The sequence below is a fragment of the Takifugu flavidus genome, chromosome 10 (assembly GCF_003711565.1).
Source record: "Takifugu flavidus isolate HTHZ2018 chromosome 10, ASM371156v2, whole genome shotgun sequence".
Lineage (NCBI taxonomy): Eukaryota > Metazoa > Chordata > Actinopteri > Tetraodontiformes > Tetraodontidae > Takifugu > Takifugu flavidus.
In genome coordinates this window covers 4,309,831-4,335,000 of record NC_079529.1, presented here as the reverse complement: position 1 = coordinate 4,335,000, position 25,170 = coordinate 4,309,831, and the positions used below count along the sequence as shown (strand labels likewise).

Here is a 25,170-nt window from a genome sequence, read left to right as displayed (position 1 = left end):
TAGCGGGACGAGGAGCTGCCACCAGCGCTAGTTAGCAAAGCTCGTAATCCTTCTGATTTGTCAGCCTCGGTGCTTCTTATCTCCCCAATAAATCGAGCCGCTATCTGCAGCTTAATGGGTTCCCCGCACGCCGGGTTGTTTCCGAGGGTATTTCTTTAAAACCGAGAAGCTCCTTCAGCCACGTCCTCCTTTCCTCCTTATCAGGAACCATGTTTGAGGTGACATTTTTGGATAAAAGCCGGCCGCGGTTAATCAATTAAAGACATTCTATGACTAAAATCACTTTGAATTTTAACCTTTTTCTTTAAAGGGGAACGGGGATGTTTTGACCACTTTACGCTCATTAGCTTAAGTCACCTTAAGCATCGGCGCTCTGCCAGCATATTGCTGCAAACGAAGCATCCTGAACATGAGACGTTTACGCTGAAACGCATTTTTACCTCAGAAAAAGCTCCACGTGAGGCCGAGCACGACGCTGCAGCATAATAATGGGAAGGAAACAAAGCAGAGAGAAGCTGTCGCTCCCGATCCTGTGAGTCTGTTTCAGCTCCGACTGTTTCTCCTCAGATACGTCAAACAGGGTCGTCCCACATCTGCACCCCCTCCAGATGTTTACAAAGCGCTATTATTTACATAGTGAAGGTCGGATCTTGCGGGGCTTTGCAGAACGCAATTACATCGCAGAGATTGACACGTCCCGGTAAAACGCACACTACTCAACTTAATTGCTTTTCGACAGCTATGCGGCGAGTGCAGAAAATAAGAAATTGGATTAATAGATTTATACCCTCGCGCTCACCTGACTGTGCCGTCTGTGGCGCCGACAATAGGGCAAAGACGGCTGAAGACGCCGGCCCGGCGGAAAGAATCTGGTACCGCCCCTCCCCCGCCGCGAGCATGCGCTACTCTCCCCGGGGAATCGATGTTAATTAAACTGCAAAAGCAAGTAATTAACACCAGATTCACCTCCGGGCTGAAGTGAGTGTTGATCACCACAGTCTGTGTTACGGTATACAGGTGATCCGTCAGAGGCTTCGCGGATCGTTGTCGGGAAAATGAAACCCTTGTCGCTCGATACCGGAACGTCAGAGAGGGGAGGACGTACATCAGAACTCATGAACTCAGCACCTGATGGAGGATAAACATGGACTACCTGGTACTCATTGGGCCAGAAGGTGCTGACGGCCAGCTCCACCGGGTGCCACTGTTTGGCGTGCGAGCCGGACGTGTTCCAGACGGGAATGCCGAGGGGACCGCCGTTGACTCGCACGTATGCCCGCAGCGCCCCCGGACTGTGGCCGTCGCGGCTGTACAGGAAGTAGCTGAACTGGATGCAGTGGGTGTCGTTCTCGCTCATGGGCTGCAGCAGGAGCTGGGCCCGGTGGCCCACGGCATGCTGGGAGGAGTTCACCAGCATGTAGGAACCTGGAGAGAGAGAGGAACAGGTCAGAGTTCAAAGGTCATCGAGGGCTCAGAGCGGACTGGTGTCGTGCGTTACTGTAATGATTCATCTTCAGCCACCAATCAAGAAAAAGCCTTTAGTTGGACACCTGGAAATATATATATTTATAATAATAATATATATTTATAATAATTTGAGTTCCCTGTAGAGCGACAGAGAAATCCAAGCAACAAAGCTTTTCATGGATCCTGTATTTCAGGAAGAATCAAATCGATTTTTAACCACTTTAGCAGGTGCAACAGACAAAGAAATGCATACAATCAATAAGAGGAAACAAAACTAACCATTACTGAATAAAAGGGGTGGAGAACGATTGTGCAGGACAAAGAAGTGATGTCAGATTTCTCTCTACAAGGTGACGCCGAGTTGGAAAACAAGATTCATGAAGCCCTCCGAGCATCCTGTAATTAGAACAGAATGACCCTTTTGCCCTTTGCCTCACATCTGTCCTGCCTGGAATCTGTGCCCGCTAACGCGATTAGCGCGGCGTTGTGGGGAGACCTTCCTGTGCACTCGCGTCGCCGAGCCTGTTGCCAAGGTCTCTCTATCAGACACGAGCCCCCCGGGACCAGACGGTCGCAGTCCTGGCGCCTGGTGTCTTGGAGGCATTTATACTGAGCTGGACAGAACAGCCTGTAAATATTGAAATTCCAGACAGAGAAGGAATCCTGTACATCCCACACGGACTAGAATTCCACTGGGAATATAAGCACAAAGACAGCCTTGCTGCTTTAGTTAGTTATGCTATTATTTTTAGCCATAATGAAAATGGCTCACAGAACTCGATTGCTTATTCACCAAAGCCTTTTTTTTCCTCCTTAATAAATGCAGAATATTTCCTGGCTGCTCCACTTTAACTGATCTGCTTTCTATGTTTAGCTAGCATGCTAAAATGACGTTCCAAATGCTTGGCTTAACTAGCATCGTGTCATGATTTAAGAGATCCAAGACAATAAGTGAACAAGAGATGTTTTAGATTTTAAGAAAGCTCAAAAAGCTTTTTTTGAGACTTGATTTAAGAAAAAATGAACAGTCGTGCCGGAGAATCCATATATGAGCTCGGCTAATCGTTGTTGCTACTGTTGGAATGTGATCATGCAAATAAGGAAAATCACCCAAACCCTGTGTTTACCCAGAGACGTTTAATATTGAAGCTCTTGAGCCAGATTGTCCAGGACATCAGAGAAGCGTCTGTGGTCAGCAGCTGCAGGCTAAAGTGAAGCTTTGCTGCCAGACCTGGTCCCTCTCCAGCTCTGTCAAAAGCCCCAGATTTGTGTCCCGTCCTGGACTCAACATCTCGCCACTCTCATTACAATAACAGTTCAGTGCTGCTGTCTTCTGTCCAACACGCGCAGATGTTAACGCCTCTCTGTTGACTTTGCTACTCTAGCACCGCGCCGAGAGACGTTCCGCTGCCCTCCAACCTTCGGGATTCAGCTGGAAGCCGGACGCCGTCGCGTGTTTAATGAGGCCGCTCCCGACGGCACCTGAGGTTCGGAAATGTATTCAAACGAAACACGTCTCCCAACCAAACCGAGGCCCTTCAGGACACCTTTGGCAGCACCCCTCCCCCACAAGAGATCTTCTATGGTCAGCGACCTAATTGAAGTCCTGGATTCGGAGTGTAACTTCACTCAAACAGTCCAGTTGGCTGCGGTGCGCACGCCATCCAGCCTTATATAAAGCTTAGATGCTATTAACTGCAATAATCATCAGCATTTAACCAACGTGAAGGAACTTGAGACCGAGGGCCACTGACATTTAATTCTATTCTAATAAGATGTTCTTAATCAAGCTTCCATGGCAAATTTAATCGGCCTTTTGTTCTCCATCAGTGAAGCACAATTGAGAACATGAACGCAACAGTAAAATGCTTTTTTCTGTCAACTGGAGTTAAAAGTGAAAGAACTTGTTTAAAGAGATGCAATGATGCCACTTTTATCACAGAAATTCAAGGTGGAGGGAAAAACGTGGAGGATTTTTTTCCTCTCTTTAATAGAAGGAATGCAGTGCGCGACTATTCAGCTGCCGAGTCCTTTCTGACTCCCACCCGTTCATTCATCACGACGGCCGTATAAGAAGAAATGAGTCCTTATGGCTCGGACTGGAATCCGTCCTTCACACATGGAAGAACAGACGCTCGGAACAAATCCACCTCTGACGCCTATACGAGAGTAGGTCCCTCCATCTGACCATCCCTTATGTCTCACAAATCTGACGCCATTTATCATATTAAACATGCAATTACTGAGCATATGTTGATCTGTTTGTCTTATTCATGCAGCTTAACAGCTGCTGATTCACCTCCTTCCTTTCAAGGCCTTGAGGATCTCCTTACCAGATCAAGAACTGCAAATTACCGAGGGAGGATAGCAAATTAGCTTCTGTTTTCCTTTACTTTTAGCCAGACGCTGTCGTGTTTAGAGCTCCAGTGTGAGACACAAACGCGCGCCTGCATGACAGCCAGGCCCCTCGCTGATATATATACGCTGAGGCCCCGTGAAATCTGATAAAAGTTCCATCCATCCCCTGCTGCCCCTCCCAAGGGCAAAAGAACAGCTGTAATAAGATTGAGACCGATGCAGGACATCATAATTCATACGTGACACCGCTGAACTGAAGCCTGGACGCTGTGACGGCCGCAACGCACAACAGAAAAAGAATAACGCAGACAAAGAAGAAGTCAGACAATAACTGAAGGTTAAAGCACCAAAGCTTCAGATTTTCAAGGCCACAGTCCAAGTCAATGCACATAAACATGGAGTCAGAGCGGACAAACACACAAACAAACGGCATTAATGGGCGCAGAAGCCTTCAGGACACGCCCTTGACTCCGCCCTACCTTCAGGACACGCCTTTGACCCCGCCCCACCTTCGGGACATGCCCTTGACTCCGCCCTGCCTTCAGGACACGCCCTTGACTCCGCCCTACCTTCAGGACACGCCTTCTACCCCGCCCTGCCTTCAGGACACGCCTTCTACCCCGCCCTGCCTTCAGGACACGCCTTTGACCCCGCCCTACCTTCAGGACACGCCTTTGACCCCGCCCTACCTTCAGGACACGCCTTTGACCCCGCCCTACCTTCAGGACACGCCTTCTACCCCGCCCTGCCTTCAGGACACGCCTTTGACCCCGCCCCACCTTCGGGACATGCCCTTGACTCCGCCCTGCCTTCAGGACACGCCTTGACTCCGCCCTACCTTCAGGACACGCCTTCTACCCTGCCCTGCCTTCAGGACACGCCCTTGACTCCGCCCTGCCCCCAAGACACACCCTTGACTCCGCCCACCACCTCTCTGCTGATGTCCCAGCTCTCAGCACAACGGTCACTGACGCTGAGCTCTTCTGGTGCCTCCGTTCTGCGCTCCGTTAGCAGAAGCTCGAGTGGAATTTCAGACTGAGTCGGGGGGGCTCTGCTGCCGGCCGCCGTAATCTCCGTTGGCACTAAAACTCCATCCGCTCGAACCTCCTTTCAAATGTAAAACTAGCTCAGCATGTAGCCCCAACGGTGAAAAACAACAAGAGCTTCGGGGTTTAGGTTAGAAAATAAGTCTCCAATGGAGGAGTTGATGGAAGGACACCTGATGAGAGGATGGACACGTTCCTTCCCTAATGGAAAAGCTCACACGGGGACAGTCCAGTAATTAAAACATCAGGCAAACTAATCGACTTATCACAATGACAGCCAATGACAGCGTTCCTGCTAAGAGCTGCAGTGGGCTCGCCCCCCCTCAAAAACAAACTTCCCCCACCCTCCACGGCTCATGAGAGAGAGATGCTAACGCTTTATTTAAATTACAGGCCTTTTCCTCTCTCCTTGTCTTCCTTTACGCCACCTCTAATTATACTTTTGTTTGCAATTACCTGTCTGGAGCGTTGATCGCGGTCGTTATCGGTCTCGCTCATAATAGCGCCGAGAGGCTTAAGAAGCATTCTGCAAGGTATCAACCAATTAGAGACCTTTAATTAATGTTTAAGGGTCTTTCCAAGGTTCCTTTCCAAGTAGCAAAACCAAAAATTGAAAAAATGTGGGAACAGTCTCTAATGCCGGATGTCACTGTTGCCCCGCAGTCGCTCCGGCTGAAGGTGTGAAAGCTGAGTTACTTACTCTCACCCCCCCCCCCCCCCGCTCTGTTGTCTTCCCTCTGTATCATTTTTCATTATCACCGGTGTCATCATCCGTCAAGTGGCCGAAGCCTCGTTTCAAATGTATTCAAAGCAGACAAACAGAGGGTATCGACGTCCTCCGTCCTCAAACTCCGCCTTCCCGTCCGGACGCATCGCCCCTGTCCGACCGTTCATCCATTCACGGTGACACCTCCTCCGTCATTCGTTCGGTTCAAATGTTACCGACCCAACACCACATCAATCTGGATTTAAAAAGCCTCCTTGCTTTGTTGGCTGCCTCCTTTTAATCTGGGCCGGGTCGAGCTCCAGATGAGCGGGCGATTTCTGGCCGGGCCGACCCGCGGCGACCTCTTCAAACAAGTGTGTGTTTTGAGACCCGGATCATGTCCACAAAGATGTTTGCAAAAGTCTGCATCTTGATCCTGGCTGCACCTCTGCGGCGTTGACGCGGTTTATTTCTTTATCGCGCTTCCTCCTGCTCTTCCTATTCTCTCCCGCGGCGACCTTGACGCTCTCGGACACGTTATCGAGCGCGAGCAGGTGAAAAACACGAGGCGGCTCCGCGGCTTTCAGGCTCAGCCGCGGGCGGGTGAGGAGCCTCCGACTTTCCAGAGCAACGGCAACGGGAGGGGAATGAGCCTGATTCAGAGTAACGTTCAGGAAAACACACACGGGCGCTCCGAATGTGCCTCGCGGCGTTGGACAGCGATACAGCCGCGTCAGCAACCTCTCTTCCGAGGAGAGAAGGAGGGAAAGGTGCATTATGCTGACCTTTCAGACTGTCCTCCAGGCAGATCTTCCCAGGAGAGGACGTATGAAAGCAGACAGCGGGGGGACGATACGGTCTGTGTGGACACGCTCAACGTTAGCGCGCGAAGAGAGATGAGTACAGGTGAGGACAGTATTAGTTTATGGTGACCGGCAATAATCTTCCGGAAACGACTCCCTGGTTCCGTCATTAGCCGCGCCCTCTGTAGAGAACCAGATGGCTTTATTGTACCTGGACGGCCGCGGGGCACAGGACGTCCCCACTTTAATACTCTGACTGCAGATTCACACATTCTGCATCAGTAAGTCGCCGTAAATTTGTGCTCGCGCATCAAGCGGGAGGAATCATACAGAATTAGCCAAATTATTTCCCAGTTGCGCACGGATGAGGTCCCATCATCTTTCCTAGAAAGCACAGGCAGACTGAGGTGGTGTCAGGCGGACCCGAAGAGCGCCTCCCATGGAGTTCACCGATACCTGCAGCATCCCACCGGCGTGGCGATAAGATGACCCGGAAGGGGGGCTCATAAGGTTGGGGTGTAATCAACCGTGTGCAAAGGCTACAACCTCCATCACAGGAGGGCGAGCCAGATAACTGAGAGGCCCGGATTAATTTCTGCCTCCGTTCGGGCTGTGACGAGAAAAGTAGGCGCTGGCGAATGAATCATGTATCAGCATTAGCGCTGTGGTCAGAGTGCAGGCCTGCGCCGATGTTCTACAAAATGAATATGTCAAAGGGGCCCCGGGGGCAGCAAGGAACCCCGTGTAGCAGATTGTGCCCTAAATTAACCACGCGATAATGAAAAGAGGAATGTGTCTAACGGGAATGAGAGGTTGGCGCTCGGACGTGCGTGTTTACACAAGTCAATACTTTATCAAATGGACATTTTATATGTGCTATGGTTTATATCTAGGAGGTCAGTGTTAAGCAATGGGCGCAGCGGGCGCAGGAGAGCGCACGACCGGCGCTGGGAGAGAGTGAGTGCACGTAGAGGGAGAGAGCGGGACCCTGCTGCTGCCCCGCTCGGCTCCAGGGTGTTGCAGAAATCCATAAACATTGGCCTTTAGCACACAACAGCACTTTATCAACCAGCCATCGCCCTGAAACGAACGCCACACACCCCCCACCCCCCACCCCTCCACGCGGCGCAATTAGCCGAGAGCTTCCACGACGCCAAATACAATACTGCTAAGTGCTGCACTTGGATGTGAGTTCAGAGGTTGGTCTTTTTTTTTTCTCTACTTTTTAAAACTATCACCATCCGTCAGGGTCGATCGACAGGTTCTCCATGAAGGAAGTGAAATATCTGAGAGGCAACACTCAAACTTCCAAATCCTGACAACTATCTCATTCACGTTGTCTCCAACTGCTTCTCCAGACACAAATCTGCGCACACAAAGGAGACAATGGATGATTAACTCCACACACTCGTTAGCTAACATTCCCATATGTAATTATATGTTGCGTTACATTAGTCGCGGAGTGTTTGCTCCAGCCTGAACCATTGGCCCAAATGCACCTCATCCCAGTCCCATCCCGGCCAACAAACCTGGACATCCTGACCGGTGAACCCATTTAGCTCCGACCTTCTCTGCGGCGTGTGCTCTAAAACTCTACCTTAGCCTTAGCGACGACCTACTCTCCCCCCACCCGTCAACCGCCCCGGGAGGAGGAAGCGAAAATAGAACAAATTAATGGGCGCCATTATTTCATTTTGCGTAGGCACCTTTCATCCCAGGAGCTATATTTAGCGCCTCTGCACCCCAGGAGGCAGCTGGTTTGAAATGTTTCCACTAATTTTCCAAAAAGGCTCAGGGTCTTTTGGAATTGCTAAAGCCTAAAATGGTAGAAACACTTTCTAAATGAGTAAACAGAATGTATTTTATTTGTTTTCTCTGGATGACACTGATCCTGTCCTCCAGTGACAGGCTGGAATTCTGATGAGATTTATATTAGCTTCTTGTTATCAATGAATGATCCCATTAACAAGCCAGCATGGCGACATGCCCCCCGCGGTTAACTGAGCACCGTCTGGGAACAAGGGGCTCAGCCGTGTAACGGCAAGCGCTGGGGTCCGGTCGTCTCTCTCGACACAGAGGTAATGAGCTCGGACATGAATGACAGTCGGGGAAAAAATAGAAAAAAGCTCGCCTGGAGCCCAAAGCTGCACGCGTACCGACAATGTTTGCAGTTGTTGACGCAGAACAAGTCTGCGTTGTAGGTTTTTAATTGTATTTGCTCCAGGCTGCCTGTAATTAAGGATATTAGCATTAGCGGCCGTAAATTAGCACAATAAGACATTTAAGGGAAACAATTCAACAACTAGTCATCAGTTCATCTCATGCACATACACCTAATCTTGAAATGTGTTGCAGAGCGGCGTCGACAGCGAAAAGTGCCATGAGCACAAGTTTTAATAACTGCTTGACTCGACCGTCTCTACCCGCCCACGCATTTCCTCCCACAACAATTAAGACCCAGGAAATTCTGCCAGCTTCCACTTTTGTGGCTGTGGATGCAGCTATCGCGCGTTACCGGCGAAAAAGCCACTGTGCAGATGGTTAAAGGATGTTTTCCTGTCTGCAAACGGCATGAATGGAGGGGGGGGGGCAATAGCAGTGGCATGTGGCAGGGTTGTACGGTTAAAAGCGGAGATTGGTCCAGTTGGAGAGATAAATGTGAGGCTGCTGCTCACGGACCCCGGACTCATCACCCTGACAGGCAGCACGCAGGGAAAAGATCCGCCCACCTCAGACGTGGAACGTTCTTGTGATTAACTGTCAATCCCCACCTGGCCTGTCTCAGCGGCACCTCTCGTTACCATGACAGCGACTGTCCCGCTGACCTTGGCCTGTACCGACGGCAACGCAGCAGATTTTTCTCCGGGAAATCACTCGTGCGTGACCGACTCGGACAGGAGAAATGTGACAGGTGTGTTTAAAACAGAGCAGCAGAAATACAGCAGCGCCCAGGAAGAAGGGGGCTGACCCATTATTACGCACACTTCCTGCCGAACGCTACCAATCCCAGCACCGCCACAGTCCAGAACGCCCCCGGTGGGTTTGGGTCGATCCCAGAAGAACCTGGAAACTCACCACATCGAGCTGCAGGAGCAGATCAGGCTTCCCTTGCTAACTGTGAGGTCGCCGTGTCTGTTTTTAGTGGAAACTTGAGGTTAATTGTGCAAAATAAAGACGAATTAAAAGCGTGGCCCGGTTCCGCCACCCAGGCCCTGCTGGATAACATTAAAACCTCCGTGGCAACGCGCTGCGGGAAGACCAAATGCCACCAGTGGAAACATTAACGCAGGCGGAATAAACCCTTTCGGGCTGAGGCTGCTTCCACCGAAGCCCTTATCCAGAAGAATAATGCGCCCCGCTGCATGACAAATACCACAGAGGAAGAGCTTCAGGCACGAGGGACAGTCTGACCTGGCCTTTAATCACCTCCCAGCCCAGCACTCAGGAGAAATACAAGGACCAGGTCCAAAGTGTTACACTAGTGGGTGGAATTAATGGTGCTGCTGCTGGTATGCAGATCAGGCAGATCGGGAATTTATCACTTGTGTTGATGTATCTTATGCAAATAAACAGACGCAGCGAAATGCCAGAGCTCGGCTGTCACGCCGTGAGAAATGTCCGTCGTCCGAGAACAAACACCTGCGAAGCGTCTCGGCGGCTCCATAATGGAAATGAATGCCACGGAAGGTGCGTTGAGTAATTATGCCGCCACGCTTAAAACAATGGATGCAACATTTACTTTCATATCAGCGACAGCTTTTTTTTCTCCGCGGCTGAAAAATCACATCCTGGGCACAAAAGCGCGGCAGAGCCAGACGGGGCTTATATTGTCTGTCGTCCACATCTTGGCATGAGAGGCACCTCTTTCTTTTCTGTTCTTTAACGTCCCATCGATTATCTGCCGGCTGAGAGCGGACAACTCGCTCGCGAAGGGATCTCTTCCGCGGAAATATGGTGGAATTCACACTGCCGACTAGTGGCCAGGCGGTGTAACTGCAGCGTTAGGCAGAAGACAAACCTGCTGATGGGGTTTAAGCTAGTTAAGTTTAAACTAGATGAAGTTTAAATTAGGCAAAGATTTGTGGCCAGTTTTTCGTGGACCAGCGCTGTCTTGACAGTTAGCTGTTGAAAAAGCAACACGCTGATGTAGCAAAAGAACAAAAACCCACAGAAATCAGCCGAAGCTGAAGTGGTGCAGTATCAGTACAAACCCTCCTATATGTATCAAACCAGCAGCATGTTTATCACACGAGATGATTCATTGCACTCAAACAAACTAAGTGATCAATTAACCTCGTCTCCACAGTTTTGGTGAGCAGTTATTTTTAAAATCCATTTTAGGATAAACAATAAACACATGCAACAAAAGGCAGCAGCTTTTAGAAACTGCTCTTTAAACCTCTGCAGACGACTCGGACTCCATTTCCCACAGCCTGCCAGGGCTTTATCTCCTGCTTAAAAAGGATGGGAAACTGTCAACTGCCCAACTGTGAGGAGCAGCAGCGCGGCCATTAGGAACCGTGGAGACCGCTGCGCAGAGTTTGTGGGAGAGCGGCTCTGAACAGCCCTGCCAAGACCCGGCCTGAGGGAGCTCCGGCAGACTCGGGGCCCCGTTTCTGCCTCTCCTTTCAGGCCCAGCTCATCATCCAGTCTGTCGGCCGTCCACATTAAAGCCAGATCGACGGAGTCTCTTCTGTAGCCGCAGCCAAGATAGGCTCCAAAACATCTTTGAGGAGCCACGAACACCTTTATTTGGCAACTCTGAACAGGCGCTCGGGCGCACATCGACCTTGTAGCTAACGTTTTAACCTGTTCTTCTCCAGTGTGCCAGACTTTAGTCCCCACAAAGAAAATATGCTGTTTTTTCTGTCTGAAATCAGTCAATCTTTCAAGCATATTTCACGCGTAATGCTCTGGTGGAGGCGGAGTCCCAGACCAGCCACTGGAGGATCCCAGAGGGCCCCTGTGAGACTCACCTGAGGCTCCTGGGACAAAGACGAGGCTGCGCGCCGTCGAGACAAAAACTGCAAAAACAAATCTCTCTGCATGTCCGGGGAGGAGGAGACATTTGGCTGAGTCGCCCATCAAGTTTTGTGGGTCATAACAACAGCAGATTCACACTTCCTCCAGGGTTTTTGTGCCATATGCTCAAGTTTCCCTTTCCTTCCACTCGGTGCATAATAAGCTCTGACTCTACGAGGGCGCAGCGATGGGAAACGTCCCCCGCTTCCGCCGCGCTCTCTCCTCACTCAGCCGCTAAATTTGCTCCTCAGATTTCTGTTAGACAGTTTTAGTTTGACACGATAATTAAAACAAACCCAGAATGACGCTTTGCTAATGAGTGAGAGGAAGGTTTCCTGCCAACCGCCGGCTGGCATGCGTTGCCTTGACGACGCTGGAGGTCTTCGGAGACCAACTGTGTGTGTGCCTGGAACGCGGAGAGCGGCCTGAACATGTTTTTGTGGCGGCGGGACCCGCCAGGCTTCACGGAGGTCAGGTCTTTGCATTGCGTTGATGTGGGAGTGGCCTAAACGTGTGAGCAGAAATAACATCTCCTGCAGGGTTTCCTTTGCGCGCCACAATCCCTCAAATGTAGCCCGCTCAGCAATTACACCGTCCCAGCCGCGGCCGATTCCGGGCCCTTTGAAGTGTGTTTCTGCTCCACTCGCTGGTGGAAGCGGTTGGACCCGCAGAAGCCCGTGGAAATAGGATTAGTCCGGTCCGGCTCCCTAATTAATTGTGGGGCTGTTTGGCTAATAAATCTCAGTTATCTGATGCAGTAATTGTCGCAGGAAATAGCATGACTCTGACCCAGCCTCTGGAATTTGAACCAGCCTGTAATCAAGCGTGGAGGGAATTCCCAGCTTTACTTACCTAATTTGATTTAAAAAGATAATGAATTTGCAGAAAAGGCTGCGCCTTTTTAGCCTGGCCCTTAATTAGCGGAGGCTCCATTTCCTTTCTTTATATAAATAAGAAGCTGATTATTGAGGACAGGGTTTTTAAGAAACCTTGGAGGCCGCAGTGCTGAGTAGCTTAGGTTAAAGTTCTGGACACCCATGGACAGCACCAGCCCACAATGGTGTGTAAAGGTTTGGACAGGAGTGAGTGTGAGCAGGAGGCCAGTGATGCTCAGGATTACAACCAGCACGTTGTTATGTTCTCATTACTGTTGGGAGATCTCAATAAGATAACATGAAGGACCATGAAAACGTGTGTGTGTGTGTGTGTGTGTGTGTGTGTGGTGTGTGTGTGTGTGTGTGTGTCTGCCCCTTAAGAGGACTCAAACAAATTGGGTTAAACAATGTATGAACAACGCAGCTGTTTGTGGGAGCGTTTTTGCGGCAGCATCGGGGGGTGGGGGGGGGGGGGGGTGGGTCCAGCTGAGCATCACTGTCCCCGCCACCTCAAAGAGAACACATCAGAAGACGAGGAGAGCGGCTTCACCTCCCCGCAGGAGCCATCTTAACCGCAAAGCCTTTGAAAATGCTTCCCTCAAGTTGGATCCGGAAAAGTCCCTGTTTTCTCTGCCGTGGGGGGGGACGACACTATAAGCAAAGTGTGTTGAAAGAATATGAGTTTCGGCTGAAGTTATGATTACGGCGCCCTCTTATTTCTCCCTTTGGAGTGCCTGGCTCTCAGCGAGGTGACAGGGCGGCAGCCCACACAGCTGTGGGAGCTGGGGCTTCATAATTGTACTGTCACAATAAAACTGATGCACGGCTTCTGGGTATTTCCTTTATGGGTTTCGGTGCGAAAAGCTTCAAAAAGTGACGCAGTGCTGGAGCTAATGATGTGTCAGCACCGACGCGCGTCGCGTCCTCATTCCCATCTTCTGGTTTTAATATCGGAGTTGTCCGAGAGCCCCAAATTGGCCGAGCCAACCTGGGACTGTCCTCCGAAAGAGCCGCTCGTCTCGGCGGAGACGGCCCTAAAGCCACCACCAGGTCGCCCCGCTGCTGTTTCAGTTGTTGTTTTGAGGCTCCGAACACTGAATTTTCGGAGCAATCTCCAGGCATCCCGCTGGGGCTGGCGACAGCAGAAGACCGCCGCTGTTTTACGATATTCACACTCCGTGACTGCAGTCGGTATTTTCGGGGGGGGGGGGGGCAGGGAATGTTCGTCAGAGGCAGTAAAACCAGTAATGACTGGAGCCGCGAAAGCGGATGTGAACGCAGGAATCCTACCGATGTCATAAAAGCACACAACCTAAAGAACGCCTCTCATTTTAGGGGCCGCCAAATGAACCATTTCAAGACTTCTGACGACCGAGGCAACGTTTGTAGCGACGCTAACAGTCGGGTCGCTCGGATGCAGCTAATTTCTCTTTAAATTCAGACTCCTCTTCAAGCCATCCACGAGTAATAACTTTCATCGGCTCCTGTGGAGAATAATAAAGTTGCAAAACGGCTCATTGTCGACACACCCAGTCTGGATAAAAGCTCAGAGATGGACGGCAAGCTAAATATGACAAGAGGGGGTTAGCGATCACCTCGTAGCAAGAAGGTTTGGAATCCCGCCCTGGGTTTCTCTTGAGCCACAGACCAAGCATGAAGCTCAAGGCAATTAGTGCCTCCAAATAGTCTCGAAGGGACTGGAGACCTGGCCCTCAGAGACACACCCCCGGGGCTGGGAATTATGGGGAGATTTCCACCAATAACTTTGCACCTTTGAATGTGGAGCAGAGAAGAGGAGGTGGCGGGGGATGCCAGATGTGATATAGACAATTTATGAGGATGCCGGTGACGATCCCAGTAAAAGACAGGCAGTAAACACTCTCAGAGCTCCGCACCTCTGGGAAACAATATAATATATTACTTATTGTGTGTAATTCAAACAGCCATCCATCCCCAGTTAGTCATTCCGCCTGCATCAGGTCTTTCACATTCATTATCATATCAGTTAACACAATTTAATGCAAATGGCTCCACCCAGGAGCGGCGCCTACATATCAATTACTGACAGGCTGTTGTGCTGTGACAAGAGTTATAATGGCAACACTCTGGAATTAAACTGCACCTGAGGGGGAAGCGCATCCGCCATGACGGCGGACGGGGAGAGAGAGAGAACGTGGGGAAAGTAAGGAGATAAAGAAATAAACTCTTTATTCTTTATTCCCCCCAAGATCTCGCCCCGCTCCTGCATCTGGCGCCAGATGTGGCGGCGTCTCAGGAGGATCCCTCGCTGTTATTTCAACGAGGAAGGAAATGACCCCCAGCCCACCCCCGTAGGTGCCCTGATTGAACAGCCACCCCCAGCAGAGGGAAACGTTCGCCAATACAAGCGAACAAACTCCGCTTGTTTCCGTCCTGGTCGCCGGGCCGACCGGCTCAGATGGGGCGCGTGCAGCTGCGTCACGCTGTTGCAAAGATTTGGCAGCGAATGTGCTTGGAAACAATATTTCTATTCAGAATTGTGGAGGGTTTGACAGTTTAAGTGTCAGTTTGGGCGACTGTATGACAGAGGCTTTGTGCAGCCGACACTGTTGTGAATCCTTGAGTACCAGTTCTCCCAGTGGGGGGGGGGTCTGATGTATAAATTAGAGCCCCCGAGAGATGCGCAGAACTGCATCATTTACTTAAATCTCCTGCAGGACGATGCATTTATTTCGATGTCGTTCATTTTCAGAATTCTTCCCCCTCTTGAGAGAAGAATTCTAAAAATGTTTGGTCCAACAGCCCCAAACACGCAGGATTTGTCAAAAAGCTCACAGCAAATCTGCAGCAACGCGCAGAGGAAATGAGTTATTACACAGTTGAGATTCGCTGATGATTGAGGGAAAACTGTTTTTAACGATCCCAACGCCATCAGTCAGCGGGCGTTTGCTTTCTAAATTGTTTGGGTTGCGATGGATCGCTAACGACAAGGCGGCAAGAGCGAGCACACAGCTAGCTTCTGAGCCATTAGGGCTGTCAACCCCCCCCCCCCCCCACCCTTCTCCTCAGAAAAACTGTGTTAAATTACTGAAACTTCATCAAAGCGGAATCTGCATCTGTCTTGTTCCGACATCTTGCTTGTCTGCGCTCGCGAGACATCAGAAAGGCTCCGCCCGCCGCAGCGCTCCAGAATAGGTCGGGAAGGAGCCGCTGCGGGTAGAGGCGGAACTGTTGACTCAAACATACACAAACAGAATATTCAAACCTATCAGGAATCTCTCTAAAAGGACGAGCCAAAGCCCACATCCAGCCGGGCGACCGCTCGCGGAGGTCACCAAAGAGGGAGCGAGATTAGCAGGGAGGAGGCATCAAAAGGAGGGAAAACTTCAGAGGTTTGAAGGAGACACTCAAAGCTGCAGCGCAGGAGCAGAAATGCTTTAAACTTAGTTCTCATTTGATTCACAAGGACGTTTTAATGCCGCTAATCCTTTGTTTACTAAGAAAGTAACAGAGGGCCTGAGTTGGATTAAGAGATTATACGAAGGTTCGGGACAGTTTTGCAAGCATCCCTGTGATCAAACCCCATTCTGTTGATCAATACTCACCCTGCACACAAAGCCTCCGTGTTCCTGAGCTTTAGCAACAATGCTAGAAGTTTAGCCATGTGCATCATTTTCTCCATCGAGCTTCTCGTTATCTACTTTCATCTATTTCATCTAGATAATGAAAGATCACTCAAAAATACAAAGTTTCCAGCAATGAATTTCACGATCGAACAACTTTGCTCTTTAGTCAGCACCAATTCTCCGATAATGGGTGTTTAACACCCCAAACTATAAAAGTCTCCTTATTTAGTTCTCCTCCTCAAAAACATCACATTACAACCCTCCAATTACAGCAAATGCTGTTTGCAATTGCTTAAAGGGAAAGACAATCAGGAAACCTATAGCTGCGATTAAGTGTGAGGAAAAACGCTAAATTCCTGATAGACTCTCCTCAAACTAATTGCAGTTGTTACTTAAATGACCCGTTTTTATGAGCTGAACGTGCTTCAGCGGCCAGACTTTTCACCTCACCTGCATGGTCCTTGTGGCTCAGAGTTTTGAACCCCAATTATGTTGTTAACCCAGCAGCTTTTAACGCATGAAAATCCTCAGCTTCCTCTCCAAAGTGCCTCTAATTGGACAGAAACGACGGCCAAAAGGGAACAACATTAACACAAGTATAAGTGGGTGGGCAGTGGAGCTCACAACCCTGTGGAACACCTCCACAAAGTTTTATTATCAGTCAAAATACTGAAAGACATGATTTATTCTGGCCTGATATGGCATTAGCAGTGCTTGGCTATGACGATTCCTCCTTACATATATCTCAATTACAACTCCATTAAGCTGTTACAGTTAATAATGGCTCCTGATGGCATTTAAGGAAGGTTTCGAAATTAAAGTGACCTTTCAGACACGGATGTAGTATGTCAATAAAAATAATCCCCTTTGCCTTAAGGTCATGAGCTCTAAGCAGCCTGTTCTCCAGTCCTGAGCAATGGAAAAGTCCCACCAGGTGGATCTGAATTCATTAACTGGTTCTGGAACTGAAAGCGTGCAGAATTATCCCAACTAAAACTGTCCTGACCTCTGTGGTCCAAATTAAATGATCCTGCGCTCCCGCAATACTGCAACAACAGGGATAAAGACTCAATGTTGTTACTTCTATAATTACGCCATAGATTTTCAACATGTTGGTTTTATATTCACTGTTGGGATAAAATAAAAATAAAAAACACAAACAAACAACACAGCTGCACTGAAGCTGCAGAACGTTCTCCCGCAGGACTCCCGAGAGGTCAGGCAGGAAAATGCAGGAGTACATTATGGGCGTAAAAGCTGACAGTCATGGCGCTGTAACTAACAACTTCGACTCTATAAATGGAGACCTTTAAAAGTGGATTATATGTGCTGTTCTGTGCATGCTGAGAGCGTCCTGCCAGCAGGGAGAGGCGGGGCGGCGCTGTAATAAACGAGTGAGAATGGCTGCTCGCCTCTGATAACAACACGGCTTCCTGGAGCAGATGTGCCCTCGCGCCGCCATTCACAGACCTGAACGGAACCGCGGTCATTGTCGCGGACGCGTGCGCTCCCGTGTAAGGCGTAATGGTCCAGACCGGGCGGGAGATGGAGCCGATACGACAGAGGGTGATACAGATGGAGAAGCCTGCGCCGATCACCTCCGTCATGGACATCACATTCCATTAGGCCTGTCGCCCGTGCCAGCCGAGCGGGCTCTGACCCCCACGGCCGTGTTTGAGGGGAGGACTCGCCTTCGTTGGACACAAGGTTACAGACGGCGCCGCCGTCCCTCTGCTGCGGGAAACTGTTCAAATGGTTTTCTCGCTCTTTGTTGGACCTGTTCAACAGCTAAGCACGTTCCACCCCAGGTTACATTCAACATAAACACAGGAATATGCTTGAAATTGAATTTCAAATGACAAAATAAATAAGAACAGCCTGCACTCTGCCAGCATTTCCACCTTCCAATACGAGACTGCAAACATAAATGGGCAAATCGTCTATGAATCCATGCAACTATTTATGCAGCATAAACCCATTTGTGGCAACATTTAGTGGAAAATATATATATTCAGTTCTACTGCGGCATATTTTTGTCTGCACCAATCACAAGAGTATTCTGTGTGTGGCTGCTTTCACCAAAGACCTCAATACTGGAGCAATCAGATCAGGAAATCCTGAGATATAAACTTGGATTTTTAGCAGCGCCCCCTAGTGGACAAGTGTCATCTACTAATTTGATTCAGGGTGGCATGAGCTTGATCATTTATATTGCGTGGTTTATTCAAAAGTCCTTGCTAAGTTTATTTCTACTTAAATGTTGTTTGATGAGCGCGCCCCCTACAGGCAAGTGTGCAGGCCTGCGTGTTTCTGGGGGCGCCTGCATTGATCATCCTGTAAACTGCAACTTTACAGCACGGTTCAGGCTGCTACATCAGCATGGTCCAAAAATAAAAAGCGAGAACTAATTTCCCAGCATGCCTTGCAATCGGTGTCATGTGACCAGTTCATAAAAAGGGAAACCAGGGAGTTATAAAATAACCTGATTTAGTCTAGAATTACTCTGGAAGGATCCCTCCATCCCTCTCCACATATTTGATCTTTTACTAACAGATATTGGAGGTAAAACGGCAGATTTCCATTTCCTGGAGGCTGCTCTATCCCATAATCTATAAAAGATACTGCAGCAGACACATAAAGCTGATGAATCTGCTGCTCGACAGGAGAATGAAGGTAGACTTGACATGCAGACACATTCCTCCGCACAAGGTCGTCATCTCGCCGCCCGGCTTCTTCATATAAGCCGACAGAGAGGGGACAAGATAATCAACGGCAGCGCGGAAAAGTGGGCCGTTCTTATTAAGGTTTATCCACATCCCATCGCGGTCTGTCTCCCAAAAACCATTTTCCCTTTCATGGGAACGCCACTGATTTCTCCGGGGAGCCGCAAGCGCCCGCTATCTCGGCTGTCTTTACCAATCTTCCCTCGACGATAGTTTCAAACCCCACAAAGTTAATACGGGTCGAGTGTAAACAGCCTTATCTCCTAAACTCCTGTTATCCTGCCACCTTCACGGAGCGCCAAATGGAATTCTGAAGCGGGAAAAAGGTGGCTTCCTGCGGCGTCTTGGCTGTCCACACCAGCGCTGCGCCGCGCCGTAGCCACGGCGACGCGCCGCTGATCAGAGCCAGGGCGTGAGTGAGCCCAGCTCATGTTAAATGAATGGGAATTTCTCTCCCGTTGGTGGTGGATCGATCAGGAGTTTGAGCACAGACCCTCCCTGGCAGTCTCATCAGGTACCTGTCTGCTTCCACCTGTGTTATCCTGCCCCCCCCTCATCTGACACACACTTTAAATGCCACGGCAGTAAGTTTTAATTAAACCCAAGGGGGAAAGTATTAATTATCCCATTGCCTGCCGTGAATCGGCTGCCGGCTGCAGGCAGAATCCCACTTGAATGCTGATGGTGTGTGTGTGTGTGTGTGTGGGGGGGAATTTTGACTTTATCAAGCCTAGAATTTGGACAGTTGCCAGCAGGGAATAAGACATAAACATCACAGCCACTCAGATTGGGGGAAAAGAAAAAAGCCGGTCTTCATCCCCGCAGGAAGTTCTTGACCATTTTTAAAGGCCACTCGAGTCGATATTTTCCAAATCAATGGAAAAATCCCCGAAGGCCTCCGATAATTTCTTTTCAAATTATTACATCCCCTGTTGTCGTCTCCGCTTGAGCTCCTCTTGGCTTCTTTGTGCTCCTACCAGTCGCGTTCCGAGTCCCGCTGTCGACTCCGCGTCTCGTGCACAGGCGATAAAAGGCGTGTTTTTCGTGGTAATGCGCTCATTACCATGTGATCCACACGGCGGAGGGGAGGGGTCTTTACTTATTCCCACTTTCTCCAGTGGATGCGGGCCACTGCCGGCTGGTATTTCTCCAGCGCCGTGCTGAAGCAGCACTCTTCTCTATCTCAGCTCCCCGTAGGTGTTTGTTAATGCAGACAAGGAGGAGCGCCTTATAAACTATGCATGCTGCCTCCCTCTGGCAACCAGTAGGGAAGAGGATGGCATGAAAATGCTGGTTTCCATTAGCCTTGTGTGGCTGGTTAACATAAAATGATCCTCGGGGTGAGCAGACAAAAATGGGCTGAATGCTTCATTAAAGCTGAGGCACGATGGACGCTGGACATCTATCAAGGCTGATTTGCACATTCCTGCATCGCTGTGATAGATCACCCCCCCCAGATTCCATTTAAAATAAGTAGGAGCCTAAAGAAAAGCTGTTTTTGTTGCCCCGCGCGGACACGAGCGAGGGGCGGGTCACGCCGCAGCATCACTCACCCCGCAGGAGGTCAGAGCTGGCGTAGGGGGAACCGTACGTCCGGAACAGCAGCCAGTCAAAGTCATCCTCCTCCCCCTGGGTGAAGTCACACAGGCTGGGGTCCGCGTCCTCCTCAAACGTGCATCCAGCCGCTGAAAAGGGAAAAGAGATGACGTGACTTGACATGCTTTTACTTTTATTTCGCCACACTTCCTGTTCCACATTTGTGTCAACACAATGGCCCCCGAAGTGATGCTAATGCCCTTTTACCCCCCCCCCCCTTCTGTTCCATGTTAAACCCGCCTATTTCTCTGCTGCAGGACCATAAATGCAAAAAAAACTCCATGATTTTTAAATTAAAACGAGTGAAACATCAGAAAAACGCTTCAAAGCCGGTATCTTAAAACATTGGCACAAATACATTCTTTTAATATTCTGACGTTAAAATTTAATGATCCTTCCCCAGAACTGGAATATTAAGTCTGTGGTGTGACTTCTGCTTTCTTTCTCAGTTAAATCCCAAAACCTTCCTCTTCTGGGCCTGATGGGGTAAATCATTCAACCAGACTCTCTTTATCCAGCACAATCCCTGGAACATTACCTGAGAGCTTTTAAAACTTATGACATGGGAGTTAATACAAAAGAAAAAATCAACATATGATGGTGAAACTAATACAAGCCTCCTGTTTTCCATAATGGTGATGCTTTTACTCCAATGACTTGGCTTTCAGGTGAGAGTGCACCGAATATCTATGATAAAACCTCATCAGCAGAGATGAATTTTAAGCTGCGAGGGGCTTTCAATGCTGATGGCGGTTTATTAACGGCGGTTTATCTTCCTGAAAGCCCCATTTAAATGTTGTGAATGCAGGTGGGGTTGGTGCGAAGTCTTCTGTGAAACCTGTTTACTTGTGCAGCAACTCCCATAAAAGAGCGCCACACTGAGCAAAGAGCTATAATTACTTCAGATGTGCATAAAGGAACTGGAGCCCTGGCAAAAGCAAAGTAATTACGCTGCGCACCTTAGGAGAGATACCCCCGCCGTAAACGGCTCACAAACAGGGCCCCTCGTCCTGAAAACCATTGAGTGGCGCACAAAAGGAGTAATGACGTTTGAGCAAAGCAGGGACCCTGGGGACCGCCGTGATTACACCTGGCGACCCGCTCTTCGGCGTGCCGAAAAGCAAATTTTGTTTCAAATTATAGTTAACAGTTATGGCTCTCGCGACCCCGGGGGCCCTGGAATGATGCCTTTCAGCCATTTCATCCTGCATCTGTTGCTGTCGTTCGCATTAGTCCGTCACAGAGAGGGTCACGGTCTAACAGCGGGCAGGAGAGGCGGGGTCGGCGAGAACTGGAGCAGCACGGCACAAGGGGGCAACACGCTGACGGCAGGAAGCACCCTGAAGGTGACCCCGACATTCTGCTATACATTTGGCTCCGCCCCCTCGTCCACCCCCCCCTGGACGTAGGAGAGGAAACTGCAATCAGATTCAGTGCAGTGAGGATTCATTATTCTCTTTTCACTGCCGTACTGATGCAAAGAGCCAGTCATTAATAACTTATTATGGCCGTTGGACTGTACAGTTTATTACAGACTGTAAAATCAAGGACGCCAGCCCAAAGCACGCAGCCACGTTCTGCATTCTGCACCAAAAAAGTTGCAACGTTTCACTGTGGTTCCACGGTGCCGCGATATTAAAGAGTCCATCAAGTGCCATTTATTCCTAATCGCCATTAAATATAGATGAGACAGTTCCCGGCGTCCCGACCTGGGGGGAAAACCGGAGTCAGCCTTTCCAAACGTCGTTGACGACAAAGACGAAATAAACAATCAGCGACGGGTTTATTTTGGCATCAAAGCAAGACGTGGTTGTGATGAAAAGTGGGGGGGGGACTGGTTTGAACCGGGCAGATCTGTGCTCATTCAATACATGATGGAGAGGATCTGACCTGAGTCTCGAAACTGTTCCCACAGAAGATCGAAACGGGATCCGACTGGTTCAGGTTTGTTGTTCTGAGACTGGCTAATGGCCGGACATTGGTCGTCTCACTGAGGCGATTCAATTCAAACGTTTTTAATATAACCTGACTGTACACATCTGATTATCTTCCATCACAGGAGAACTGCTTCCCTATTGAAACCGACATCTTCCGAACAGCCCGGCGGACAAAACACTGAATGAATTTCCAAACACAAGCAGAGAAAATCCGAATCATGGCGGAAAACACTTTTCACTGCTGCCTTTTGTGTGTAAGACGCACATAATGATGATGATGATGATGATGATGATGATGTTGGCGGCGTTCGAAGTATCGAACCGTCTCCCGGCGGAACCTCCGTGGCAGCACAAACACACCCAAGCGCACAGCTGGGCTGACGGATTCTGAAGTCCTGCCGGAGCAGCCCTCCATCAGCCCATTGGGTGAAAGCAGCCAAACAGCAGGAGAGGGAGCAGGGCTCTCCCTCTGGGGCTTGATTTATTGCCCCGCGCCCGGCTGTTGCTGCCGAGGCCAGGGGTTAATTGTCCCACACTGGGGTCTATTTCTAATAGAACAGCCAGAGATATGGGACCTGACACATCCAAACGGCAGCACTATATTATCCCCCCCCCCCCCCCCGATCCGGTAAATGAAGCCTGCAGACTCCTCCCTACAAAAGTCCCATCATCCTTTTTGTGGCAAGCCAGGATGCGAGGCCGGCGCCGGTCGGGGGTGTCATCTCGCTTTGACGCGGCGTGATTCATCGATCAGGACAAACACGCTCCCCTCTCGCCGCCTCCTGGAGGAACAGGGGGTGTGGGGGGGCGTCAGTGGCCGTTTTTTACCTGAGTAATTACAGCATCATTTAGCGCAACGAGCGGCGCAAAGTGGGACAAGGCACTTTTGGCCCAGGTTGGGTCTGTTCTTCACGCTTCTGGCCACGTGCAGCTCATTTGGGGCGTTTTACAACTTCCTGTCTTAATATCTGGGGGAAATATATTTATATAACATTTCCACACACCCAGAATGTAGACGCAGGCCTTTCCCTTTTTTTAAGGATGCAAAACCAGCAGGAACAGATCTTTGCAGCTCTGTTCCAGCACCGAGCTGTGCAGAGAACCCGCCTGCGTCGCTCTGGAAGAGGATGGATGCGCGGACTCCGGCTCAACTCCGCCCGCACATAAAAAAAAGGGCGGTGACTTGTTTACCACCAAGACGCCAATTTGCAGCCGCGGCCTTGGGAACATATAAAAAGATTCCTTTAATAAGTGGAGTTAATCAAGGCTGCAACTCTCTCCGTGTCCATATTTGTCTGATGTAGCCCCTCATGTTAGAGTCAGTATCTCCTTCTCTGTTTACTTGTATAATCCCCTGCCTGGCTATCTAATTAGAGTGTCAGTCAGCTGTGAACCATGAATATTCTGGCCCGCTGCTATTCCAGCCTTCATTTGCATATGTTTTAACCGCGAGGATGTCGGTCTTAGCTTATTTAAGGTGCGACGGCTTTTCGACTTGAGTGAGTCAAACGCTGCAGGGAGGAAATCAAAGAGCTGGCCGAGGCCCTGGAACCTTATTTCCTGCAACCGCCGAGGTGATATTTTAAAGCTTAAAGCTGCTGTCAAGACAGCCGTGTCCCATGTCAGACTGGACTTTGGTAATATTTCAGAGGAAATAAACGATCCAGCCTCGCACACAGAAAGCAATCCTTTGATCTGAAACACAGCAGTTAATCTTTTATGGCTCTTTACAAGATTTGGCCCAATAAATAAATGAACAAACACCAAAGGGGGGGTGCTGCAACGATTGGGACATTTCTACGCTTTGTTCCAGCAGACTGACAAATATACAAAACAAAAAAGAGAAAGCGCTCACGGAGAACATTAGATTATTTTAGCAGAAGTGGCGCAATTATAGCGAGTGGATAGTGCACGGCGAGCCTGGAGGGCTGCAATCAGGGCTGCCGACGTTCATTTAAACATCATTACCTCGATTTCCTAAAGGAAAACATGTTCTTTTATAAAACCTGCATGTCTGTTTTGATGTATCAGATGCGATAAAGCATCGACACACGCATCGTCGCCGTCTGCCTGATTGGTTTCCAACTTCACTCATAAATGTCCAAAACCCATCAACGCCAACACTGCGTCCGTCTGACTCTATTTCATCCTAAACGAGCCCACGTGCGGCATTAAATAACTGCAAATGTGCAATAAGCTTCCCCTTTTAAGAGTCCACAAGAAGCCGAAGTTACTGGCAAATTGACCGTTGTCAGCAGAGTCCTTCGACGAGACCACTAAAGTGCTGATATTTAGTCTAAATGGGACAATCAATGATGGAACCGATGTTCCCGCGCATAAAAGTTTCAGCCTTTATATTATATTCAGTTGTTCACACCCAGTGGCCCAGTCTCAATTATATGCCAAGGACGGGAGCGCAGAGTTAATCTTTTCATAAAACTGTAAAATCTAATCTTTCAGTGAATAGTTGGAATGTTGCGGGGGCCGCAGCCTTTCCTTTATCCTCCTTTCCCTTGAGTCGGGATATTTGGATAACAGTCAGCAACTGGCATTTTCCAGGAGAGGTTCCCATCACGACTCAGCACAAAAATACTGCAGACGGAGGCCGTCAGATAAAGTGCTCGAGAAAGCTCGAGAGGAACAAAAATCCAGACAGGCGGCCTCTGTTGCTGCAACGGGCGTCGGAGGCAACAAAACGTGCTACCGTCGACCGATGGTGTGAGATGGAGGAGCTGCTAAGCTTCCCCCGAGCGTGTAGCTAATGGGGATCCGATAAAGAAGGGTGGCAGTAATTCTGGAGGCAGATGCACAGAGGGATGCAGCTGATTTGCATTGCGGAGAGAGCCGGCCAATGTTTCAGAAGGAGACAGGTGTATTTATTCCCTACAGAGGCTCCTCTCCGCCGCAGTTCTCCGGCTGTCTCTGGAAAAACCATCCATCCTCGCACCTGCATACGCAATGAAATCATCAGTCTGCCTCCCTGGGCTGTAATAAGTCAACCCCGGTGCCTGGATGGGCCCAGTCACACACCC

General features: G+C 49.5%; 1 protein-coding gene across 2 annotated transcripts in view; it reads right to left on the bottom strand.

Moving 5' to 3' along the window:
• LOC130532767 (receptor-type tyrosine-protein phosphatase U) overlaps positions 1 to 25,170 on the bottom strand; it is a 100,631-nt gene that overhangs the window by 46,745 nt on the left and 28,716 nt on the right. For both annotated transcript variants that reach the window (XM_057045595.1, XM_057045596.1), the window contains exons 2-3: positions 20,159 to 20,290; positions 1,154 to 1,425 (exon numbers count right to left, since the gene is read on the bottom strand). In XM_057045595.1, coding sequence (XP_056901575.1) covers positions 1,154 to 1,425; positions 20,159 to 20,290 — 404 coding nt within the window. The remainder of the gene's footprint in view (positions 1 to 1,153; positions 1,426 to 20,158; positions 20,291 to 25,170) is intronic.